The following is a 24326-nucleotide window of genomic DNA, read 5'->3' on the forward strand; positions in this document are numbered from 1 at the left end:
CTCCAATTAATGTAAGTAATTGCTCTAGGAAAACGATTGAAATAGATTGTTTACTCACTTAGAGAAAAGAAACTAAATAGAAGCGAGCAAATTTTATTTGTTTGTAAGAGCCTACACTTCCGTAAGTCATTTTGATATATTGATGGTTGTATGTAAATATCAAAAAAAATGTATTTATAAATACAAAACTAAAAATATAAATCGTTTATTTTTTTTTCTTTTAATAATTTAATGTTTTGTGACTAATGTAACTGGGTATACTAAATTTATAGAACTCTATTCTAATTTTCCGGTGTCAAACGTGTGTTTTGCTTGAATATTAAGTAAGTAAATAAACTAGTGTTGGAAAAGTCATTAACAGAGATGCGTTATTTTAAAAGCATATGCTCACATGTGCTTCTAGTAGGTTGGAGTGATTTCATCTGGTCCTCCAATATTGTAGCAGCTCGCAACCGGCTTGTTAGTTGGGATGCATTGAAAAAATCACGAGTCTTTGAGGCTTTGGAATTGGCGTCAGTGCTGCTATATATATTATGGTCTCCTTGAAGATAATCGGAATAGGCTCCGAAGGATCATAGGAATTGGCATTTGTGCTGAATATATTATGGTCTACAGAAGGATAATCGGAGTTGGTGTCCGTGAATCCGTTAAAGTATCCATGAAGATCACCATCGATTATGGATGATGACGGATTTGTGCCAGTTTGCATTGCAAATGCATCCTCAAGCTGGGCCACAACAGCAGACATAATAGGTCGTTTCCCAGGATCATTTTGCAAAGATTTACTTATGATTTTTGCAAAACTGTTTCTACAGTTTGGAGCAACTTCATGCACAATACTTGGATCAATGATTTGATTAAAAGTTCCATAACTTATCTTTGTTGGATCCAATTGGCCAGATCGGTGACATCCGGATCTGGGATGGTCCAACCACCAGTGACATGTGTCCCGGTCAAAAGCTCCAACAGTACCACACCAAAAGCATATACGTCTGTTTTGGTTGAACATTTGTGGGATTTGCTGTAATGAGGATCTATGTATCCCCGAGTACCCTGAACAAAAGTTGTTACCGCTTCGTGCTGGTTTGCCTGCATGATTGTTGATAATCCCATATCTGATATTTTAGCACTCATATTCTCGTCTAATAAAATGTTAGCACACTTTACATCAAGATGAATGACTGCATATGAGTGTCCGGTGTGTAGATACTGCAATGCACGTGCGGCCTGAATGCATATGTTAAGGCGTTGCTCCCATCTCAAACTGGAGTTGGCAAAAGTAAATAGTTGAGTAGTGAAGAGGTATGCACCCGCCTTAACATCGAGCGGGGCGGGTCAACCCACAAGATATAGACAAGAGGCTTGAAATCAAGATGTCATGAAGGCACAAAGCCAAAACCTATGCACATGGCGCATATCACATATGCTCACGCATCACATATGCTCACGCGTATCACATGCTCACGCACCATATATGCTCACGCATATCACATCTGCGCGTGGCGCATATCACATATGCTCACGCATCATATATGCTCACACATATCACATCTGCGCGTGGCGCATCTGCGCGTGGCGCATATCACATATGCTCACGCATATTACATATGCTTGCGCATATCACATCTGCGCATGAAACATCTGCGCGTGAGAATAAAGAGAAGACCTCGCACATCCTCAGGATAGGCGCATATCACACATGCACATAATCAACCTCGTCCTTATCCAAATCAGGATAAGGACAACCCTGATTGTGCTCATCAGACAACCTTCCAGAAGGTATCCTTTAAGGAATAAAGAATATGCTGATGTTGACAGTTGCAAATGAAAGGTGGACAACTCAGCAAAACCCATGTGCTACCACGTGATTGCACATGGGTCAGGTGAAATACCTTGGTCGGAGAATAATCAATGAAAAAGCACCAGGTGTCCTAAGGACACGTGGCGCGAAGCAATAGGAGGAGGCCAAAATGGCCCTAATGGGATCTGAGCCCAATCATTGGAAACCCTAACACTATAAATACCACACCACCTCCACAAGGGGAGGTAAGCAAGAAAATACACTCTAAATCCTTACTCAATCCCAGATTATTATTATCTTCTCCTACAATCTCTTATTCTCACACCGGAGGGTTACCCCAAAGAGGACCCCTCTGTCCCTTTCTGAGGGGTAAGTTCACGGTGCTGCTCGTTTTTTAAGTGGAAGAATTCATACTCCGGAGAACCATCGGTGATATAGCATACTCATACCCGAGGAAAGTTGATCGTCTACTAGTGAGCCGATCCACGTTTCTTCAAGTAGCAAGATTACCACTCGACATATACTCGTACACTAGGATCATCTCTTCGTACTCATTACAATATCCCATTAGTGTCACAAGGTGAGTGTGACGACACATTGAAAGCATCTTGATTTCTGTATGGAACTGTTGAACGCCTTGTTTTGATCCCGGTTTCAAACGTTTAATGGCCACAGGAGTCATATTCCCTCCGGTATAAAGCATACCCCTGTATACTTTACCGAACCCTCCTTTTCCGATGAGTTTTGACTCATCAAAATCTTCGGTAGCCCTTTGCATCATACGGAAGGGGTATTCTTTGCAAGGCCTTTCTAGAATCAGGGACATGATCTTGATGCAAATGAAACGAAATGTAATTAGAATGAGATGGTGGATTGATGGTACTGGGAGCTCCATGTGAATTATTTATACATGATGATAAGCCAGTAGGGTAAGAGACCCGGTCAATCTTCACTATCAAGTCGTGACACGTAATATCAACCACTCTTGTTTGGACTTAAAATCGAAATTAAGATATGTTAAAACACTCTGTGGTGTTAAACCACGAATCAAGTTTCTGGGTTGACAGGTTCAACAAAATATGTTGCTAAGTTGCAAAAGAAAGAAGACAAGAGCAATGAATTATTTATAGGCAATAAGAATGTCATCATCGTTGCCATATGATATTAACAACTATTGTTTTTATTTTTATATTTATAGGCTTCCAAAACAAAAATTTAGAGACTGGATCATCCATGGAGTCAGGGCAGATTCAATGTTTAGCCAGGGAGGGGGGCGTTTGCACCCACTTAAGTCTACGGTTTCTTTTATAAATTTGTAATATATTAGGTCCAAAGACCCAAGTGACCATTCAAAAAAAATTTAGTGACACATCTATAATTTTTTTAGTGTCCCAAACTTAACTTTTAAAATTCTAAGCCCATATTAGTTAATTGTTCAACCACTTTAATTGAAAATTTGGAATTATTGGGAGGTGAACAGATTAGGGTGATGGCGGCTTCACATGTTGTCGATGACACTGGTTATAGACCCAAAAGACAAAGGTACACAATCACCAATCAACATTATTATAATTCTGATTGTTTCAATAGTGTTCTCGATATGAAAATTCAAGAATTTGGTAATCACTTTAATGAGATTAACACGAATTTACTTCAAAACATGTTGGCTTTCAATATGTATGATTTATTTTCCAAGTTTGATGCATCAGAGTTAATGAGATTGTGTGAGTTTTATCCATACGATTTTGATAATTCGGACAAAATTGTTCTTGCATCTCAACTTGGTTTGTGCATTGATAGTGTGCGAAAAGATGAAAGATTTGCTAATCTAAAAGGTATTGCTAGAGTTATGGTGGAAACAATGAAACATATCTCTTTTCATTTGATTTATCGATTATTAAAGCTAACATTAGTTTTGCCTATTGCAACTGTAACAATTGAGAGATGTTTTTCGGCAATGAAGATCATGAAGACAAATTTACGTAATCGAATTGGTGAAGATTTTTTGAATATTTGTGTAATTTGAAGTGTTGAAAAAAAAGCACTTTTAAGTGTTACGAATGAACCTTAATTGGCCGTTTTCAAAAGATGAAATCACGTAGAGGTCAATTGTAATATGTATTTTGTTTATCATTAATGAAATTTATTGTTTAAATTTCTGTACGTAATTTGTTTAATGTAAATTTTTGACTCAACCCGTTTCGGTTTGAACCAATCTATTTTGATTTGACTTGTTTTAGTTTGAATTGACGAAATCTAGCTTGAACTTTTTTTTTGCACCCACTGGCTAAATTTTCTGGATTCGCCACTGCATGGAGTTGTGGTTTCGATGTAATAGTTCAGCGTTACTTTTACCATGGTTATATCGTAGTTTGTTTACAAAAGAATGTCCTGCTGATACGATATCTAGTTTTTTAGCAGAGAGGTTATATATTTACTACGTCCAGTTAGCGGGCCGCATTGTTGCAAAGGCTATTTGTCTTGATGTTGCATCCTAGCCTGGGTAACTGGATTTCTTGGTGTCGCTCACTCCTGTTTATGCTTGTGAATGCCTTAGTGTATTGTTTTTGTATCCTAATTCTTTAGCTGATCTGTCCTTTTGCAGTTGTTGTTTGTGAGTCATCCCTTGTTATTGCTAGGATATCTTTTACTCTAAAGCAGCAAAGTTAGAGCATAAACCAAAAAGTGGCCATCTTCTACAAATACAATAGGAAAACCAAAAAGACGGTTACAAACCAAGCAGACGTAACATCTTAGGCCACATCAGTCACTAAACAAATTGATGTAATCTGATCGATGCATTTTTTTTTTGTATTCTTTTCGCCCTTTCATTGGCTTTACAGTTTCGCAAAGCTCTACTGGACGAGAGGAATAACTTAATTCAAGTTTTTTTTACGTAAAACACATTTTCAAAAACTAAATGGGGTTAAACGGGTCATCCGACGAACCCGTTGGGACCCGAACCCGACCCGTTTAGAAAAAGGGGTTCACGGTTTCGACTTGAAGCATTTTAGATTGTTAAGCGTGATTACAATTACGCTTTAAAGATAGGGGAAAGGAAATACGGTGTTGTGAGACACCTAATCTTACACGTAAAACCTATCAAAACTACGTAGTTTTGATTAAAATTCCCATAAACCCAATTAAGACACTTCATTAAAACATTCCCTAACAAACCTTAATGTTTTCGTTTTTAAATTCAGTTCAAATTTTGAACTCATGTTCATGATCTGAAATCAAAAATGAAATTAATTTCCAGCTCACAAATACATAAATAATTTTGGATTGGACGTATATTATGGCCGGGAGCTACAAGTCCTTGTATTTATCTATGATCAATCAATTTGAGGATTGAGGAAGAAGATGTTTATCAACAAGCAGACAAAGGAATATTAGGGGGATTTTATGAAGTATTTTAATTGGGTTTAGGGAAATTTTAATCAAACCTACGTGTAGGGTTAGGTCTTCCTCTTGATATAATCATTTAACTCACCAAAGTGAAAACATACACAAAAGGAATATTAAATAACTTTCAATATATTGCAGAAGAATTATATGCCTCTAAAACCTCTATTACACATAACTTGTGTCTCTCTTGATAAACCATTACTCGGTTGCGATTCAATGTCAAACCATAACTCGGTTTTTATATACTAACAATATTTTTTTTAGTCAAGACATTATCAATTTTAATTACAATCTACCTAGAAAATATATTATAATTAGGAAACATAACCACCTATGATCTAATCCACTTGTCAATAATATTGGTCCATCAAGTTCATTGACTTATGACTTAGAATCCAAAATTATCAACACACTAGTTTTAGAGTTAAGTGTCATTTTAGTACCTGTGGTTTAGCCAACTACGCAACTTTGGTACCTATTCTTTATTTTGTGCAGATGGCTACCTCAGTTTCAAAAAACTTGCATTTTTTGTACTTATAACTCTGTTTATTTTATCCGTTATGTCAGGGGTATTTACGTAATTTCTTATTTAAATGAGTGGTATTTTTTACATAAAATCCCTTTTCATTATCATAAAATCCAACAACCTTATTCACTGCTCCAATTCCCCCATTCTTCAAAACCCTACCCAAAATTCCATCATATCTTTCACATCTTTATTAATTTTCCCTCAAAACCTGAGTTCATCTTTATTTCTCAATTTCTCAATTCCATTCCAACTTTCTTTCTCTCAATTCAATTCCAACCATGTTACACCAGAACCCATCTCTCCATTTCCCACCAACCCGACCCCAACTCCGTAACAGCCAGCATCCGTCATCGCCTCTCCTCTGTCTCATTACGGATCCAGCCTTCTTCCACCACCGCATGGGCCTTACGCCACTCCAAATCTGTGTCTTCAATGGGTGAATCTGCTTCCACTTCCATCAGGACCTGGTGGGGCTGGGGGTGGGGTTGGATACTATCCCGGAAACCCGTGTTCGCTCCAAATCTGGAGTTTAACCAACACCATAATAATAATAATAATAATAATAATAATAATAATAATAATAATAATAATAATAGTAACAGCAAAGGAAGAAGCATCATGTTATTATTATGGTGTTCCACAAGGTTAGATCTGAGATCCAAAAGATTGTTAGATTTGATAAAGTCGGACTTCCTCAGACTATTCGGTATAACTCCAGTAGTTATGCCCGGAACTTCGACCACGGCAACGCCAGATATTGATCTAGAGATCGGTGTATTGGATTCTTATTATGTTGTTTTAGTAAATTCTTTTGTTTAGAGAGAGAAAGTGAGTGTAATGTGTGCCATCGGTGGTGGTTTTCCGGTAAGGTGGGAATGGGTATCGGTGGATATGGATGTTTACTTTGTGATAAAATGTAATTTGTATAATTGGTTCATGTAATTTTTAAGTTTTGTTATATAAATGAAATTCTTATTTATGGTATTGTTTATAACGAAATTACCAGATTACCTCTGATTTAACGGATAAAATAAACGAAGCTAGAAAAAAGTACTAAAATTGCAAGTTTTTTGAAACTAAGGTAGCCATCTGCACAAAATAAAGAATAGGTACAAAGTTGTGTAGTTGGTCAAACCACAGGTACTAAAATGGCACTTAACTCCTAGTTTTAATAATTGTAGGTTCCCAGCCGGATCTACACGGAAGTATCTCGTAGTACGTAGGTGCGGAATCCCTACGTAAGACGATAAGAGCGTAAGACGTAAACTACGTTAATACCGAACACGAATACACGTTACAATACTCAAAAGACACGTTGTATTGCAACCCTTAACACGTGATATTCAAATCACTATTACACGTACTGAACAACTTATCAAACATAAGCCGTAGCCAAATATATATAGTTATCGACAACTTCGCCTAACAGACTAGGCGAAGTTGTCAATAACTTCGCTTGTCCACAAGTTCGCTTATATCAGGCGAACTTGTGAGACAACTTAACTAAAACACAAAAACAAAACCAACTAACACGATTACAGACACTAGATACTGAACTACTGACATCATGTACCAACAGACTCCCCCTTGGCAGTAGCTTCATATCTCTATCTTCAATCACTTGTCTTGTAATCCCAAAATCTTGTCTCTCCCGTCTTCAAGCATGAACTCCCTGTCTTACACAGACAGAGACAACTCTCTGGTATTTCTTGGCTTCTTCTTTCCATGCAGGAATATAGAATATCTTTTTCTCGTTCAGCACCTGCAAATCAGCTTGAGACAAATTCACCAAGTGCATAGGATCATACACTCTCAGCACCTCTTGTTCATCTTCATCCTCCATGACCGCTTCAGCTGTTTGACTGTCGACATACCACCATTTCAGACTCTTTAGGACATCCTTGGGCATTAGTTTCATCGGTACTTCTTTCAAACACCGGATAGGCTTATACTTCATTATCATCCAAGGTTTGCCATCAGCTCTCATTCCTCTATCTTTATCTTCAACAAGCTTCCCTTTCTGCGGTTTTAACAACTCGAACTTTTTATCTTTTATACTTTCTTTCCAAACGATCTTCCCAATAATCCTAGCCATATTAGCATCACTCCTGTTTATCAACCCCAACTTGGCTAAATCCTTCACCTCACAATCCGGCAAGGTATTCAATGATCTCAGCAACCTTTTGAAGTACTGAACTCCGTCAAAACGTTTAATCACAAACAGCCTCAACTGCTCATCATATAACCAGCATATAATCCCCTTCTTCGATTCAGCATACCCTTTGATATTATAACTCTTCTTAAACATAGTTGGAACCGCTGGTTTCTTTGTCTTTACGAACCATTGAGCGTAGCCTTCTTTCCATCTCGGCTGCTCTTCCCATTCAGTCTCGTCACTTCCCATATCATGACCCATATTTGACTTATCAACTTCCGGAATCTCATGCTCAACATTTTCCTCCACAATCTCTCCCTCTTCAGCCTCATTGTCAATCACAATCTCGGCTCCTATTTTCTCAATCTCTTCAAACGGTAACACATCGTCGTCACCCACAGTATCATCATCCAACATCTCCTCATCATCACCCCCTGATCCACCTGTTGCACCAGCTGACTCCCCCTGAGATGTGGAAGTCCCAAGAGCTTGTTCAGTTCTTGGCAACTCACCACCTGCATCTTTCGATGCATTGGGATCATCGTCTCTATCATTATTCTTCTTCGTCCTCAACTCATCGCCCTTGCAGCTCGTCTCCCCCTGAGATGCTAAGAACTGTTTCAAGGCATCAAAAAGTTTACCGTGCTCAACCAGGAGGGACGACTAAATCTGATTCTCTGCAACAAGGCGCTGAATAGCGTGAGTCTGGATCAGGTTTATTCTCGACTGTTCTGCCACGACCCTTTCAAGAGCTGCTATTCTGTCCGAGTCAGATAAATTTGCATCAAAATCAAACCTCATATGAGAAATGTCTTGAGCATACGGTGGAGGGATTCCCAAAGTAGTCGGAACATCAGAAACAGACTGAAAAGTAACCGCAGGTGGTATTGTAACGGATAATCCCGCGGTGGCAACCACAGTCGACTCAACAAATCATGCCACAACCTCCGATGGAGTAAGAGTAGGAGGTGGCAAGGAAACAATTTCTGGAGCCGAAAACTGAAAAGTAGTGGGTGGAATGCCAAAGGAAGATGATGTAGATATCACGGGAACATCTGAGGTGATTGGTCCTGTCCCAGTCATGGATGCAGGGACCATAGTCATACCAGATAAAGCGGGTGGAGAGAAACGAACCACCCTCGAGCTTTCACCAGCTCCCGAGCCTTCACCCGTTCTAGCCCTTTTCGATCGACGAATCAAACGACCTAACTCCTCCTCAAAATCAGATTCACTGTCATCTGTATCTTTCTTTCTTTTTCAATGAATTCTTTCTTGGGCGACCAGAATCTGTCTTGCATCAGCTACATCATCAGCTGAGGAGTCAGAGTCGGTTCTTTCAGAATCAGCTACAGACGTAGCTACCATCGACACATCAACACCCGAAACCTCTGCTACTGAGACCTGAACCTCTGCCTCAGGATCAACTCGTTCCATATCAAAAAATCCTTGGCCACCAAAAGCAGCTTCAAGGTCTACCTGTTCCTCCGGTGCCGCAACAGGAGCAGCAGGCAATGCTTGCTGTACCACAGGTGGTGGTTGAGAAACAACAGCCTGTTGCGGTGCCGGATCCCGAAACTCGTCTCCACGAGGAGCAACATACGCCGGGTTGATCAAATAACCAAATAGCGGAGTATGTCGTGGACGAATCTCTGGTTTACTTCGAGCACTCGATGATCTGCATTGTGCGAATATCCTCTTGCTGACACTCTCTACATAACGAATTGGACGGCGCTGAGGTAGCGTAGGAGCTACATGATTCAAGATCATTTGTAAAAACCTTGGATACATCAAGAATCTTTCACGAGCCACCGCACGTCTCTGACGGTCTATCTCATAAAACACCATCTGACTGAAGCTGTAAGGCTTATTGTAAGTCAGTGCTGTCATTGCCGATTGCATCGTGGCACCCATACCGTCCGTTCCAGCCTTACGACCCGACATGCATACGATCATCACGTGCATGAGAAAACGTCATTGATCCAACAAAAATCCCTTACGTCTCTGAGTGTCACCCAATGGACCAGAATATCCCATTCTTAAAAATGCACCATCTCTGAATGGGATAAACAAATCTGCAGATCCTTCATATAATCACCAAACCACATTACAAACCGAACATAAACAAAGACACGGCCGACCCGAGGTGAACTCTACCTCGGGCCGTCCCACACGACTCTCCCTCTCTGTTTCTCTCTAGACAATTGAACTGAACACACAAAAACTCTAACTTTCTGGATACCTAACTCTAAACAAGACACACATATATATAGACAAAACAACTTCGCGGGCTTGGGCTTAGGCCAGTAGGCGAAGTTGTTCTAACTTCGCCTATGGCGAAGTTGTTCTAACTTCGCTTATGGCAGAAGTTGTTATAACTTCGCCTATGGCGAAGTTGTTATAACTTCGCCTATAGCGAAATTGTTCTAACTTCGTCACTTCATCTCCGCTGATCAGAATTGCATAGCGACGGTCACAAAATGCACCAACAGACTCCCCTTTGACCGTTGCTCTCAATTCTAACAAACACAAAAGATCATCTGTTACAAAACATGCACCAACAGACTCCCTCTTAACTGATGACCTTCTGTTTGCTTCTTCTTGTAGGACTCGATTGCACTGTGCTCTTCAAACTTGAACTTCACAAATACATGCAACATCCATCATGTCTTCAACCAGCCGTGTCTGACACTGTCTTGTAGCTTCACAAATCTACCAATCACCCAGCGTCTTCCATATCAGATCTCCCCTTCAGTGTAAGCTTCTCCGACTATATCGATTGAGGTCTTTGACATGCATGCATCCCCGTGCCTAATTAATCATCTCAACCAATCACGTGAAGTTCTTCTAACTTCACCAACACGTGAAGTTGTGCTCTCTCCACAACTTCACCAACACGTCGGAATTGTATAGTAAGATAAGGTTCAATCTTCAACTACTCAACATCAAGTGATCAATTTCATCACAAAACCACATTGACAGAATCTAACACACATGACCATTAATTAATCCGAAGCATCTTCAATCACCAGGGATAACGATCAAGAACATAAACACTTTGATTCCCGATTAAATCCAACTTGTTCCAAAATTTTCACTTTAATAAATAAGCATCACGTTTCAGGATCCAATTCTCGAACGCCTTGAAAATAACATAAATAATATGCTCTGACCGCAATCCAGTAATGACAAAAACCTTCAGTTCAATTTGACTTTCTTCAGTTGGTCAACCTTGAACAACAACAATTTCTTTGCCCAAAAACACCCAAATATGTGTCAATATCCAGTTTCAATCAACATCCCATTCACAGTTTCAACTCCATATCCAGAGTTGACCCGTATTTGTTCACACGTAAGACCAAGAGATACCAAGTTTCACTCGTTGACGGAACAACATCTTCGGTCTCACAATAATCGTGTACACCTGGCCATTCAGGCGAAAACTCCAAACAATTTTATTTTTTTTTTATTTTTATTTTTTTTTATCTTCGCCCAAAAGTCAACTTCGTCTAAAAGTCAACTTCGCCCCTCATTAACTTTGCCTGGCTATAACTTCGTCTAAAAGTCAACTTCGCCTAAAAGTCAACTTCGCCCCTCATTAACTTCGCCTGGCTATAACTTCGCCTGGCTATAACTTCGCCTGGCTGCTAACTTCGCCTAAACCCTAAAATTTAAGCGACAACTTCGCATGAACCCAATAACTTCGCCTGCGGCGGCTGTTCGTCCAAAAACGCATCAGAAACGTGCCAGAAACACCAAAACGCAGATCTCGAACCATAGCATAAGAGCCTAAGGCTCTGATACCAATTGTAGGTTCCCAGCCGGATCTACACGGAAGTATCTCGTAGTACGTAGGTGCGGAATCCCTACGTAAGACGATACGAGCGTAAGACGTAAACTACGTTAATACCGAACACGAATACACGTTACAATACTCAAAAGACACGTTGTATTGCAACCCTTAACACGTGATATTCAAATCACTATTACACGTACTGAACAACTTATCAAACATAAGCCGTAGCCATATATATATAGTTATCGACAACTTCGCCTAACAGACTAGGCGAAGTTGTCAATAACTTCGCTTGTCCACAAGGTCGCTTATATCAGGCGAACTTGTGAGACAACTTAACTAAAACACAAAAACAAAACCAACTAACACGATTACAGACACTAGATACTGAACTACTGACATCATGTACCAACAATAATGCACTTTTTCATACATCAAATTATATAACATAGTTGATGTTATAGGATAAAGAGGTCTAATAACGCAATACCACATTCCGTTGCATTACATCACATAAGTTACGGTAAATTAAAAAAAATAAAAGAGTTAAGTGCCATTTTAGTACATGTGGTTTGTCTAATGACGTAACTTTAGTACCATTTTTGAATTTATTGCAAATGGCTACTTCATTTTTCTAAAACTTGCAACTTTAGTAATTTTTTTTAACCTCGTTTATTTTTTTCGTTAAATCAAGGGTAATTTGGTAATTTTATTTACTTTCTCTTTTCCTTTAATCATGTTCTCATTTGCATCTTCATAACCCTAAATCTCAATCTGCTTACCAGTGATTAAAACATTGAAAATACCCTAACATTTCTATTAATTCTATTAATCTCCAAGAACCCTAGAAAACCCCTAATTCCACCCAAATCAATAACTTTTACATGGACCTGCACCATATGCACCTTCATCAACACTAGAAAACTCCTAATTTAGTTGAATTTGAGTATGATGAAGAACGGAAGACGACGGGAAGGGGAAGAGCGTGGAGGCGGCGAGTTTGGATGTGTCGGATTTGAGACGAGAGAGGTGTGGTGGTGGGGCATTTGTGGACTTGTGGTGGTGCCAACGACGGCTGTGGTGGTGGCATGGATTTCCGGTGGCGGCGGTTGTGGTGGTTAACTAGTGGTGGTTATTGCGAGGCGTGGTGCAGCAGTGGTAGTTAACCGGTGGTGTTAGATGGATAGCAATGGTGGTTGACCTTTGGGGTTAAACCCTATATACGAGTAAATCGTTTTTGTGTCACACACGAAATCAAAATTAATGCGGTGGCTGGTTACGGTGGTTATGATGATGGTTAGAGATAAACGAGGTTAGATAAAAGTACTAAAGTTGCAAGTTTTAGAAAACTGAGGTAACCATTTGCAATAAATTCAAAAATAGTACTAAAGTTGTGTAATTAAACAAACCACATGTACTAAAATAACACTTAACTCAAAATAAAAACTATGTTCAATGCACACTATATTAAATATGAAAGTGTTGTTTGATGCAAAAGTTTGAACTCAATCTCTGCGTCAAAATGTCAAGTCGGGTAAACATTTTCTTAAAAGCGATCAAATCTAGTGTATCATAACGCATCTAACAACGAATATACATTCTTGATCAATCCTCAAACAACAAAGGGATCCACGTTGCAGCGTAGTTAAATAACGTAAACCAAAAAATTTAACCCCATCACCTGCATAATAAAGCTAGTTGTGAAACTGAAGATTTGATAAATTGGATGTAGACAAATTAACAGATGTTCATAATTTTGTAAGAACTTAAGATGATGAAGTTCAAATATAACGAAATTGAAGAGGGCAAAAACAAATTAAAATTCAACCTAAAAAGTTAATTTTCTTTAGGAATTACTCGTATTCTTTGTTCAACGCATAAAATACATTTTATTAAACCACGTAACAATAACATCGGCATATTTTCTCAATTATTCGTACTTGAGAGGAAACAATTACAATTCATTATTGGAGCATCGATCTGCAATGGGTGTTTTTAGCTAATGTGGATCCTTGGACAACTGAAGATTCGTGTTTTTTTTGCTGGGAGATGGGCAAACAAACAAGTGATGACGTGGCTTGCGGTTTTAACTTCCATTTTACATAGTACAACTTAACTATAACTAAAAAGTAACTTAATTCGGGCCATATTTGGGACATTGGATAACATGAAAACTGAGTAAGAACCTAAAGCACTAAACGTTGTCATATTTTAACTTCTAGTTGATTTTAGGTCATTCAATCTAAATAGTCATAATAAATGAAATGTTATCATGTTCACTTAATTAATATCTTGACATGCTTGTCTGGATTTTAAGTTGGAGGAAGGAGATTACGGGAACAAAATAAAATCATAAAAACGATAAGTTATATTAGCATTATATGTAACTATAACTTTTATAAACAAACACATAAAATCGATAAGTTGTATTAAATTAACGTTTTTAAAAAAAAAAATCCAAGTAGATTTTTCATTTGTGATATAAAATTCGGTTGCTCGTTGTAATATATTTCTAAGACTTGGTCCTTGTTATTTAGAAGTTATTTAATTTCTAGAGCATGTTATTATAGTTTGCGTCTGTGTGGTTTATGAACGGGACAAACTTGTGATCCTAATTTAAAAAGTGAGCATGTTGTTTCCCTGTGAGTTACCAGTTTGCGTCCTTTTGTCTATCAATGACAGGTTCTTTGTTTAAAAACATGTGAAATGACATTGTATGTCCTTGTTTTATTGGCCATTTGCGTCCATATGCTTTGCAATTTTTAACACCCTCAAAATTCAAAAAAAAAATAATACAGATAATAACCAAATTTCAACGCATTACCTAATTTGCATTAAAACCCATCCGTAACCATTATAAAATACACTTATCAATAATATGTTAATAACATACAAACTTGATCACTAGTAAACCATAAAATTGAATTAAAAAAAAATGATTTAAGGAAAAACTTTCATCAACAAAAACACTTGCTCAGCAAAAAAAAACTTTGATATACCTGTCAGATATTCCCCGTCTCCTCGTCAACAACATAACGAACCTCAGGTTAGGCCAAATTTTCAATGCCACCCTCAAGTTCAACGAAAGGTGGCTTAGGGTGGCATTTACCATGATTATTTATTGCTAACGGATACACAAACATAAGACCGTTCACATAACTAACTCTATCAAACATAAAAAGTTAATTAAAGGTTGTTAAGTTAACTTATATTAAAAACATTATAAATATTATTTTCAGTCATGTATTTTATCTTTTTTATTGTATTCTTAGTATACTTAAAACTAATAAATAATATTTAAATATTGTTTTACCTATTAGACTAAGTGTTGTGGGTGAGGGAGTGGCGTCACCCACTTACCACCTCACCCATTAATGCATAAGAGACCATAACACTTCCTCGCGCAACGCCTCCCTCTCGCCAATTGACTAACGCATAATAAGCTAAAAGATGTGTGGTCCACCCCCATGTCAACCAATCATAATTATTTATTTTTGTTTTTACATCTTGATTGGCTAACCCCTTCTTTAGACCAAACGTAGTGGCCAATGGGAGTTGTGTCCACCCAAAAAGGCCCCATAGCGCGGGATGGCGCTATGTATGTTTTGGGGTTGGGGATGCTTCCCACAAAGCGTCGGGTGTGTGTTGTATTTGGTCTAACTAGCCGTTTGATGACGACTTTCTTTAGAAAAAAAATCGTTTTTTTAATATATGTAAACCAAGAACCCTACAACAATTCTCACACAATTTCATATTTTTTCTCTACAAATCCTACAAATATCTATACTCTACGCAAAAAATGGATTCTATGTCTTCCTCCGACATAGAATTATATTGCAGACCGTTTGAGCAGAATGATATGCAATCTCTTCATTCTCCTCGCCCGGTCTTAAGAAGAGATTATATTGAAGACCGTTTGAGCACGAACGATTGTTTGATGAAAAACTACTACTATGACCCACCGAGATACAAGAACCAGAAGATTTTTAGTCTTCGCTTTCAGATGTCTAAACATCCAGTTTTGAAGGGGAAGATACTCCATTCACTACACTTTTATTTTTGTCAAAAAAGTCCCTATGATGACGTTGTACTACATGACGCAAAACGCCCCTATAGCGACTCCATCTACTACACATTGCTTACACTTATTTTCTAAGTTGGTTAGTTAAAACTCACTCATTGCCTATGTAACATTAACGTTACATTTTATTTTAACAAATTTGGTGTTTGACGTTAAGATATCATCCTAAATTTCATAAGAAAATAGTTAGATTAATAATATATAACAAAACCGACAAAGTTTGAACTTAGACGACGAAATAAACCACACCTCCACATGGGGATGAACATCATATCTTATGTTTTCAAAAATTATACGACCCGCAACATTGCATATATTATAAGAGAAAGAATGTTTTAACCCCACAATGGAACACGGAATCAGTCACCTATCTACTTTCATCGGATCAACGTCCTGGCTTTGGCATTGGTTTTGACCATGATTTTGACTTTGACATTGGCCTTGATTTTGACTCTGACCTTTGTATTGTTCCAAGATCACACCACAGTTATTTAAAGTTCTTGAGTCCAAAAGACCATGGTTCCATAATTTAACCATAAACATTTTCCAGCACCTGTCATAACACTAAATGTTAAAAAACCGCCAAACAAACACCCATAAAAATATTTGAGGCAGACATAAAAGGATACCATAGCACTGGCGGGGCCTCGACCAGATCTGGACCATGTAATTTTGAGAAAGCTTCACACGCCCACGGGATATGACCATCAGCCAACACCCTGACATTGTCATAAAAAACAACTTTTATCGATCGTGTTCGTGTTTTGTTATTTTTATATATTTTTTAGGAGATTGAATTACAGTTGTTTCCTCACGAAAGAGTTCCAAAGGTGCATCATTTGCTTTTCGTCTGATGACACGTCAACAAAGTCATCTAGCATCTGATAAAAATGGAAATTTCTGTCAGCAATTCTGAAAGTGATTATAAAAGACAAAATCAGAGAGGAAAACATACCCTTCGGTCCTCTAAATCAGCCACATCATCATCCACTTCGTCTTCACTGTCTCGGTCAGCAAAGACTTGCTCCAAAGCCATGGGCTTTTTTTTTATAAAACAAAAGTAGAAAGTAAAGATAACTAAATTGTTGACGGTGAATGAAAATATACATCTACTAACAGAAATAAAAAACACTAGATTAATGGTCACCTGAGCTCTATGTGAGTGAAAAAATTGCCGCTTCTGCAACAGGGTTCGGCTGCAATAAATAGAATTACAAAAAAAGAACCGATAAATGGATAAGCATTTTTGATATACCATTTGTTCATGAATCACTATCGTTTCAAATTTAATGGTAATATTGATTCATTGTAGTTAAGTTTATGTATAAAATAGAGGTCGCAAGTTCAACTCATTTAGTTATGATGGGTATGTTTTAGTGTAATACCATATGTTTTATCATACTTTTATACACTTTAATTATTACTACTACTATTACTATTATTATTATTATTATTATTATTATTATTATTATTATTATACACGTTAATATAATAAATAAAAATTATATAAATAGTAGGCTCGTTTATTAAACTCAAGCTCCGGCTCGTTTATTAAACAAACTTAATTCTAAGCTCACTTGTTAAACCAACTTACTTTTAAGCTAAACTCGTTTAAGACTTTAAGCTCAGTTCGATTTGAGCTTTTAGCGAGCTGATCTCGAGTAGTTAACGAGCCGTTTAGCTCGTTTATATCCCTACTAAAAGTGACCAAACTTAACCTGACCGGCATAAACGGGTGAAGGAAGAAAGAAAATCACATACTTTCTTGGGTCGGAACGTTCGACCGATAACTTTCTTGTCTTGGCAAATTGAAGCATAGGTGCAGGTGCAATGTTACTTTCAGGCACTGACTGTGCAGGCTCGGGTTCAGCAACTGAAGGGCAGGTGGCACTTGCATCAGGACTACACGCATCAATCTCCATGTTCTCAGGTATACCTATAATTATCAAACCACAAAATGTTATTATTATTGGAACAAGTAACTGGGACCCACACTTATATAAAAGTAATACCATCTGTATTGTCTATAAGCTCACTAGCTGTAGACATTGTTGAATCCAGTACAAGCGGATGCACATTATTTGCATTTTGAGTTTGGCTTTTCGGTTTCCTTCGTCTTCTGGATTTATGGCTGTAAAAGGCAGATTCCATAAATATGTAAATAATTATGTATGAAGTGTAGAAGATTCATATAATTAAAGCTTACCAATATGAAAACATTTGCTGTTTAGGATCAACATTTTCAGGAATTGTCTGAAAATAACATCATTTTAGTCAACCATATAAACATTTTTGTATGATTCACATCATATTAATATCATGTCAAAGACTATATCAACTAACCTCAGAGGTGCTTAGGTCAGTTTTCACAGATACAATCACACCCTGATATTCTTCACCAATCTGCATAATATTAATAGTATTATGTTTTGTGACTATAATTATTTAGAAGTAAAAATTAGTAACAAGAACTTTGATGGATTGATTACTAACAAAAAACTCAAAATGAAACAGATCATGCGATGAAGGCAAGTGATATTTCAGGCCCTGAAACACATTCAACAAACAATCACATGTTATGCAAATATTGCAAGTCAACTTTGAGTAAATAATACAGAACGAAGTCAATCGAAATCTACCTTGATACTAGCACATTTCACCAAGCAGAATGGGCATGAAAAATCCTCTGTGACTGGAGATTTAAATGGATATTACACAAGTAAAAGCATCAAAAATGACATTTATACTTTCATAAAGAAACATGCAATTGTTATATTAGTATATCCATACGATACCTTCGGTCCGATGCAACGTGTTGTTGTAATACTTGTAGTTGAAAACAACATTTCCCGCCCTCAACCTGATAGTAAAACCAAGCCATCATGTAATTACACTACCACTAAATGTTATATGTCAGATAAATATCATCTAGTAACACTATTCAGAATGAGGAACTATTATCATTAGAAACTTTATGAAAGTAATAAATGCATTAGTAACTGAATTCTAGTTGTGGAATATTAACTTCTTTTTGGAATATGTATTTCATGCTATAATATATATTTTGTATGCTACGAAGTATGAATTTATCATTTCGAATATAAATCATCACGAAACTACATACAAACTATTTTAAACATGTTTATGGTGATTCTGAAATGTATGTAACTTATCATATTTTATTTATTTTAGTTGGTATAAACATAAAAAAATTCCAACGAGTATCGATATCCACCAGTAATTACCCGACAAAACAAAAAACAAATCAACAATTAATTAACAAGGTACAACTTACAAGACAAGTGTCATAAAAGTATAACTACCTCATAACACCAGGTCGAGGAGGATCATTATACGAGTACACATCATACGGCAATATATTCTTTGCCCCATATTCTTCAGTGAAAATATCAACTGGTACCTGCTGCAATATGCTCTTCAAAAACCACAAAATCAAATTAAAACTAAAATAAATGTATGCGCCGCGAAGTAAAGGGTTAAGAGCATATATACCACAGCTTCCGAGTTATAAGGCAACTGAAAAGAGACACGTTTTTCCTCATTTACAGAACTCAACTGCAACATTAAACCCCATGGTAAGAGTGAGAAATAAGTTTATAGAAGATAGAGAACGAAAAAAGATAGCAAGTAAAAGACTGAAAAAAGAATGTTTTAAGCTTAAAAAAACAATATATTCCTAACCAGTTACAACTAAACTTTAGCTATAAAACAACACTTATTCAGTAACTTTTTGATGTGATATCTTGTGGAACATGTGATTTACGAATAAGATTTTCAATTCAATCTCAGTTTACCAATTTTACTTAATACACCAAAGCAAGCATACCTTCATAGAGCAGGCCTTCATATGAACAAACGACTTCATTTCAGATCTCCCTCCTAAACTTAAAGGTGGAGCATTCTCCCATGAAGAATGAAGTGAATCCATTGGAATCTTCCCAAACAAACAGTAACCCGAACAATTCACTGGCACACAAAATGTAGATCAGAATACACTCACAGTATACAGAAAATAGAGATTAAGATACATGCATCCATATAAATGTATATACATATACAAATACATATATGTAGATAATTAGATATATGTATATACATCTAGGGAGAGGTCCATTACAGAAGAATACACACGCACACAAAAATATAGAGGAGGGTTCTATGCAGAAGACACTTCATTGCGAGAACAGAAAGAAGAAAAAAAATCATTCGTTTTTCAAATTTAAAATACAAAAAAAAAAATAGTTTAGATGCAATGTTCATCCATCTCTTTTAACTATCTAACAAAATACATAAACAAAATTTGTTTACTTGTAGAACCTACACATGTGTAGGTTATGTGTATCATGTGTCGGTATAATCTCTACACACATGTAGGTGATCGTTTAAAAGTGAAAAATAAATAAATAAATAAAAGTAATAAAATAAATATGTATGTAAGAAGTTTTTGAAAATATGAGCTATTGATAGAAAAAAAATAAACGATTTAGCATTGTTCTCGCAATAATTTAGTCTTCCGTAATGAACATCTCTCTCTATATATACATAAATATATGAAGTTATGAACTTAAAATTCGCTTATCACATATGCGTTGATAATAAAGTAGTAAGAAGATTCCGCATCTAGAGAATATCCTACAAGAGTTGGAAAACATGTGATCCTCCGTTAAATCAATATTCTGAGAATTTGAGGAGTCAGCTGCAACAGAAAATAAAAACTCAAAACCGCTACAAACTTAAAATAACGATTCTCTGAATTTAACAAAAACTAGAACCAATGGCATACCACAGCTAACCAACAATATCTCAAGAGATCCAGATTTGATCTCTTTCGATAACTTATTCATCTCAGAGAGAAGAAATTTTGCTGTCTCAGCCCCACCAAAAACCGTCAACTTACGTGCGCGCTTAAAGCGATAAACAGCTGTAGTCTGTGTCTGAAAAATATAAACAAAGAAAACTAGCCATTTCGCATCAAAAAGTAAACAAAAAATAGCAAAAAAATAAAGCATGAAAAGTAAATAACGAAAGTGTAAACTTGTAATTACCTCCACACTTGTAGTAGACACTGGTCTTGCCAATAACACGTAAAGAGGAAAAAGGGTCTGAATTTGGGATCCATCGTTAGAAGTTGTAGCACCAGATGTAGATACTGATATTTGTATCCTACAATACAAAAAAACGAAACCGATATCTTTCAAAACTGTATAGGCCACTTGATGAACCAGGATTATTAATGTGAGACCCGATAATAATATAATTACGAAAAGAAAGCCCTAATTTGTATTAAAAGCTTTATGCCCAAAAAGATGAGAGCAAATCTAGACAGTATATTCAATAATAAAAGCAAAATCTAGTCATCAGTATAAATAATTGTGAGTTTGATGTGGCGATTCTTGCCTTTTCTTCAGCTTAGCTTGTAATTTGTAATGCAGACATCTCTGAAGAAATAAGGGCTGCAAAACAAAACAACACATGCAGATTTATGCATAAACACTTAAAAGGTCATGTAATATAATGCATGTAGCGGAGAAATGTTTGATTTGTATCAGATGCAACAAATATAGGGCAGTTTCATATACCCCCATCTAAACTTGCAAAATTACATATTTCCCCAATGCATGCTCAAAGTGTATTGTACCTTATGCATTGAAAACTTGTGTTTTAGAGAGAATAGATTCAAATCTCCCACAAATATATACTTCTGGGTAATATGCATCAATCATGGATTTAAATATAAACGATTATGTAACCAAACTAAAAAAGAGATAAAAAAAATGATTACATTTCTAACAGCGCGTCGTTGAAGAATGTTGTATAATTCAACAGGTTTACAATAAACTGACAAGCTTTCTTCAGCCGCAGCTTGTTCCTCCTGGGTCAACTCAGCACGACCTTCGTTGCGACACATCTGGTCTGAGCTTATAGAGTAACTGCAATTGCAAACACGTTTCTTTTTCCGTGAGTTTGACAACAAAGCACAAGATACTCGAAAGAACCGACATATATATGTACATAGTATTATAAGATGACGAGTCCGCCTATTCAATGATTACCTAAAAAGAAAGAAAACAAATAGAACAGCAAAAAGAATCTCATAAACAATCTAAAGAAGCCCCAATTACACAAATTAGAAGACATGAAGTAGCTTGTAATGCAAGATAAGTACTTGGTTTCACGAGCAGCTATGAATATGCCGGGCATGTTTGTTTAGACAATGCCAGGTTGCAACTTCATAGTTATCTGCACCTACTTGGGGAAAGTCGGCTTAGGCCCCTGCAAACCTGGATTTAATAACCTATTGAATCAGTCGTGTTTATATTGAACACTTCCCATGAAGGAGAATACGATCATAACACAATCACCACGTTTTGCAATATTCTCCTTGATTCCTCTGTTTTAATGTGATTATTATGTAAAATGTAAATCACTCATTTTTTAATGTGGAGCCTACAACATAAATGCCTACATTGTTGTATAACCAATATTTACACATTCTATCATCAGTTTCTCTTCTTATATCACACCATGACTTTCTCGCCCCAAAATTTCCTTTCAAAAAACGTGTGCAGTCTAGATTAATGTAATAGTTGTTAAAAAAAAGAAACACTTTGCGCCGTACAACAAATTTAAATCTAAAAAATTAGCAAGCGTTTAAACTTCAAACATCAAAAAATTAGATCTAGAAAACTACCAAACATCAAAAAATTCAGATCTAACGAATTACCATATGTTTAAACATCAAACCACAAAAATTTTAGATCTAACAAATTACCAAATGCTTAAACATCAAGCATCAAAAAATTCAGATCTAACATATTACCAAATGTTTAAATATCAAAATATTATCCAACAAATTACCAAATGTTTAAACATTAAGAAACTTATATCCAACAAATTACCAAATGTTTAAACATTAAAAAATTTATATCCAACACATTACCAAATGTTTAAACATTAAAAAACTTATATCCAACAAATTACCAAATTTTTAAACACCAAACATATAAAAATATTTGATCTAACAAACTACCAAGCATAAAAATATTTGCATCTAACATATTACCAATTGTTTAAACATCAAACATCAACAAATTTACATCTAACAAATTACCAAATGTTTAAACATGAAACATAAACATTCTATGCAATTACATTCTGTGTAATTGACGAAGCAATCAATTTACATATAAGCTTAAACATATCAAATTATGACCTTAATTACTACTTCAATCGAATGTATTTAACGAATCAGACAACAAACACTTGAAAATCAATTCATCGGATACATCTATCTAAACCATAACACCGATTATTTCAACTGCAATAATCGAGCATAGGAATCGTTGATCGAGATCGATAAGCAAAGAATTGATCTGTAATTAAAGAATGATAGCGTAATTGGGAGAGTATTATTATTATTATTACCTTGAGCGTTATGAACCCTAATTTTGATTTTGGGGAAAAAGGAATAGGATAGATAGATGCTTGTTTGTTTGTTTAAAATCCAACGGCGTCTTTGACTTGTTGGTTATATCATATAATGTCATATAGATAGATGTATGTTTGTTTATCATATATGACTTATTATTATGTCACCAACACATTTTTAATAGTACGAATTTGTCAACTATAAATATTAATATAAAAAAAAATTGGAAGAAAAGAAGTCAAGATAGAAGTAAAAATTGAAAAATTAAGGTGTTTGGATTCCTTTGGTACTTAGATAGATTTAAATGACAATTGATAGATTGGTAAAATTGGTGTATCTTTGAAATCATGTAATCTGGTGGTAGTTGCCGGGTTGGTGACGCATCTCCGGCTTGTGGAGAGTGCCTTGTTTGGCATTTCGTTGGTTATTTATAAAATTTACAGTTCGAAGAAAACACAAATTTGTTTGATATGATGAAAAGGTAATAGTGAAACTTGTTTCATATGGATCAAAAAGTTATTTGAAACTATAACTGTGATTGATAATTTTTGTCATAAATAGAAAAAAGTTATTTAAAAATAAATAAATTTGATGATCCATATCAAAATTAGGAAAAAAGTTACAAAAGAGTATGTGAGTGAGAAAAGAGTGTCTTGATACCTATCAAGATCACATAGAAGTTATTATTGATATTGTGTGATCAAATATATTTGCTCCTTAGTTAAATTTGTGTTAATTGTGTGAGTAATGGAAGTATCAAACAAGGTTAAACAGTTGATTGATCAAAAACATCAATTACAAATAGAACAAAATAACATGCGATTACAAATACACTAAACAAAAGTATCTGAAATATAGAAAAGAAAAAAAGCACATGAAATATTTTCACATGAGTTGTGAATGGATCTAAAACCACTAAGCCAATATTACGTGAAACTGTACCCATAATTAATTTCGGGAAAATATATAACTGATTGTCGGGTCTTGCATGCTCAATCCAAGTCAATTTATTTCTTTTGCTATTAGGATAGGCGAATTTTTATATATCCATTCGAAAAATACCTAACATTACCATTTTTTATATTTTAACTCAAGTAAGAATAAAAATA

General features: G+C 36.0%; 2 protein-coding genes and 1 pseudogene across 2 annotated transcripts; 1 reads left to right on the forward strand and 2 right to left on the reverse strand.

The window, feature by feature from the left end:
* Nucleotides 1-873: 873 nt before the first annotated feature.
* Nucleotides 874-2579, reverse strand: LOC143613781 (putative receptor-like protein kinase At5g59700 pseudogene; annotated as a pseudogene).
* A 711-nt stretch (nt 2580-3290) lies between these two features.
* LOC143613782 (uncharacterized) lies at nt 3291-3827 on the forward strand. The gene has a single exon (XM_077087398.1). It carries the CDS (start codon nt 3291-3293, stop codon nt 3825-3827), a length of 537 nt encoding a protein of 178 aa, XP_076943513.1.
* Nucleotides 3828-15957: 12130 nt separating this feature from the next.
* On the reverse strand, nt 15958-23267 carry LOC143613779 (polycomb group protein EMBRYONIC FLOWER 2-like). Its single transcript, XM_077087397.1, has 22 exons — nt 23214-23267; nt 21955-22069; nt 21571-21718; nt 21186-21241; nt 20834-20951; nt 20572-20722; nt 20425-20484; nt 19615-19754; nt 19281-19343; nt 19091-19203; nt 18563-18627; nt 18407-18459; nt 18261-18314; nt 18111-18170; nt 17974-18020; nt 17780-17898; nt 17529-17703; nt 16915-16963; nt 16723-16806; nt 16569-16648; nt 16397-16486; nt 15958-16320 (listed from the first exon to the last, which is right to left on the reverse strand). The coding sequence occupies exons 2-22, from the start codon at nt 21987-21989 to the stop codon at nt 16131-16133; spliced, it is 1950 nt and encodes a 649-aa protein (XP_076943512.1). The 5' UTR covers nt 21990-22069; nt 23214-23267; the 3' UTR covers nt 15958-16130.
* Between the last annotated feature and the right edge of the window lie 1059 nt (nt 23268-24326).

This window comes from Bidens hawaiensis, unplaced genomic scaffold, assembly GCF_021521415.1.
Source record: "Bidens hawaiensis isolate Kalapana, Puna unplaced genomic scaffold, B.hawaiensis_p1.1 tig00038150_1, whole genome shotgun sequence".
NCBI classification, from domain to species: Eukaryota; Viridiplantae; Streptophyta; class Magnoliopsida; order Asterales; family Asteraceae; genus Bidens; species Bidens hawaiensis.

Bases quoted from the DNA above. Each gene is read 5' to 3' on its own strand.
- LOC143613782 (XM_077087398.1), top strand. From the start codon at position 3,291: ATGGCGGCTTCACATGTTGTCGATGACACTGGTTATAGACCCAAAAGA.
- LOC143613779 (XM_077087397.1), bottom strand. From the start codon at position 21,989: ATGCCCGGCATATTCATAGCTGCTCGTGAAACCAA. The intron at 18,021-18,110 runs GTTAGTTGATAT...TGTTATTTTCAG, and splicing joins CTGACCTAAGCACCTCTGAG to ACAATTCCTGAAAATGTTGA. The intron at 16,649-16,722 runs GTATGTTTTCCT...CATTTTTATCAG, and splicing joins CTGATTTAGAGGACCGAAGG to ATGCTAGATGACTTTGTTGA.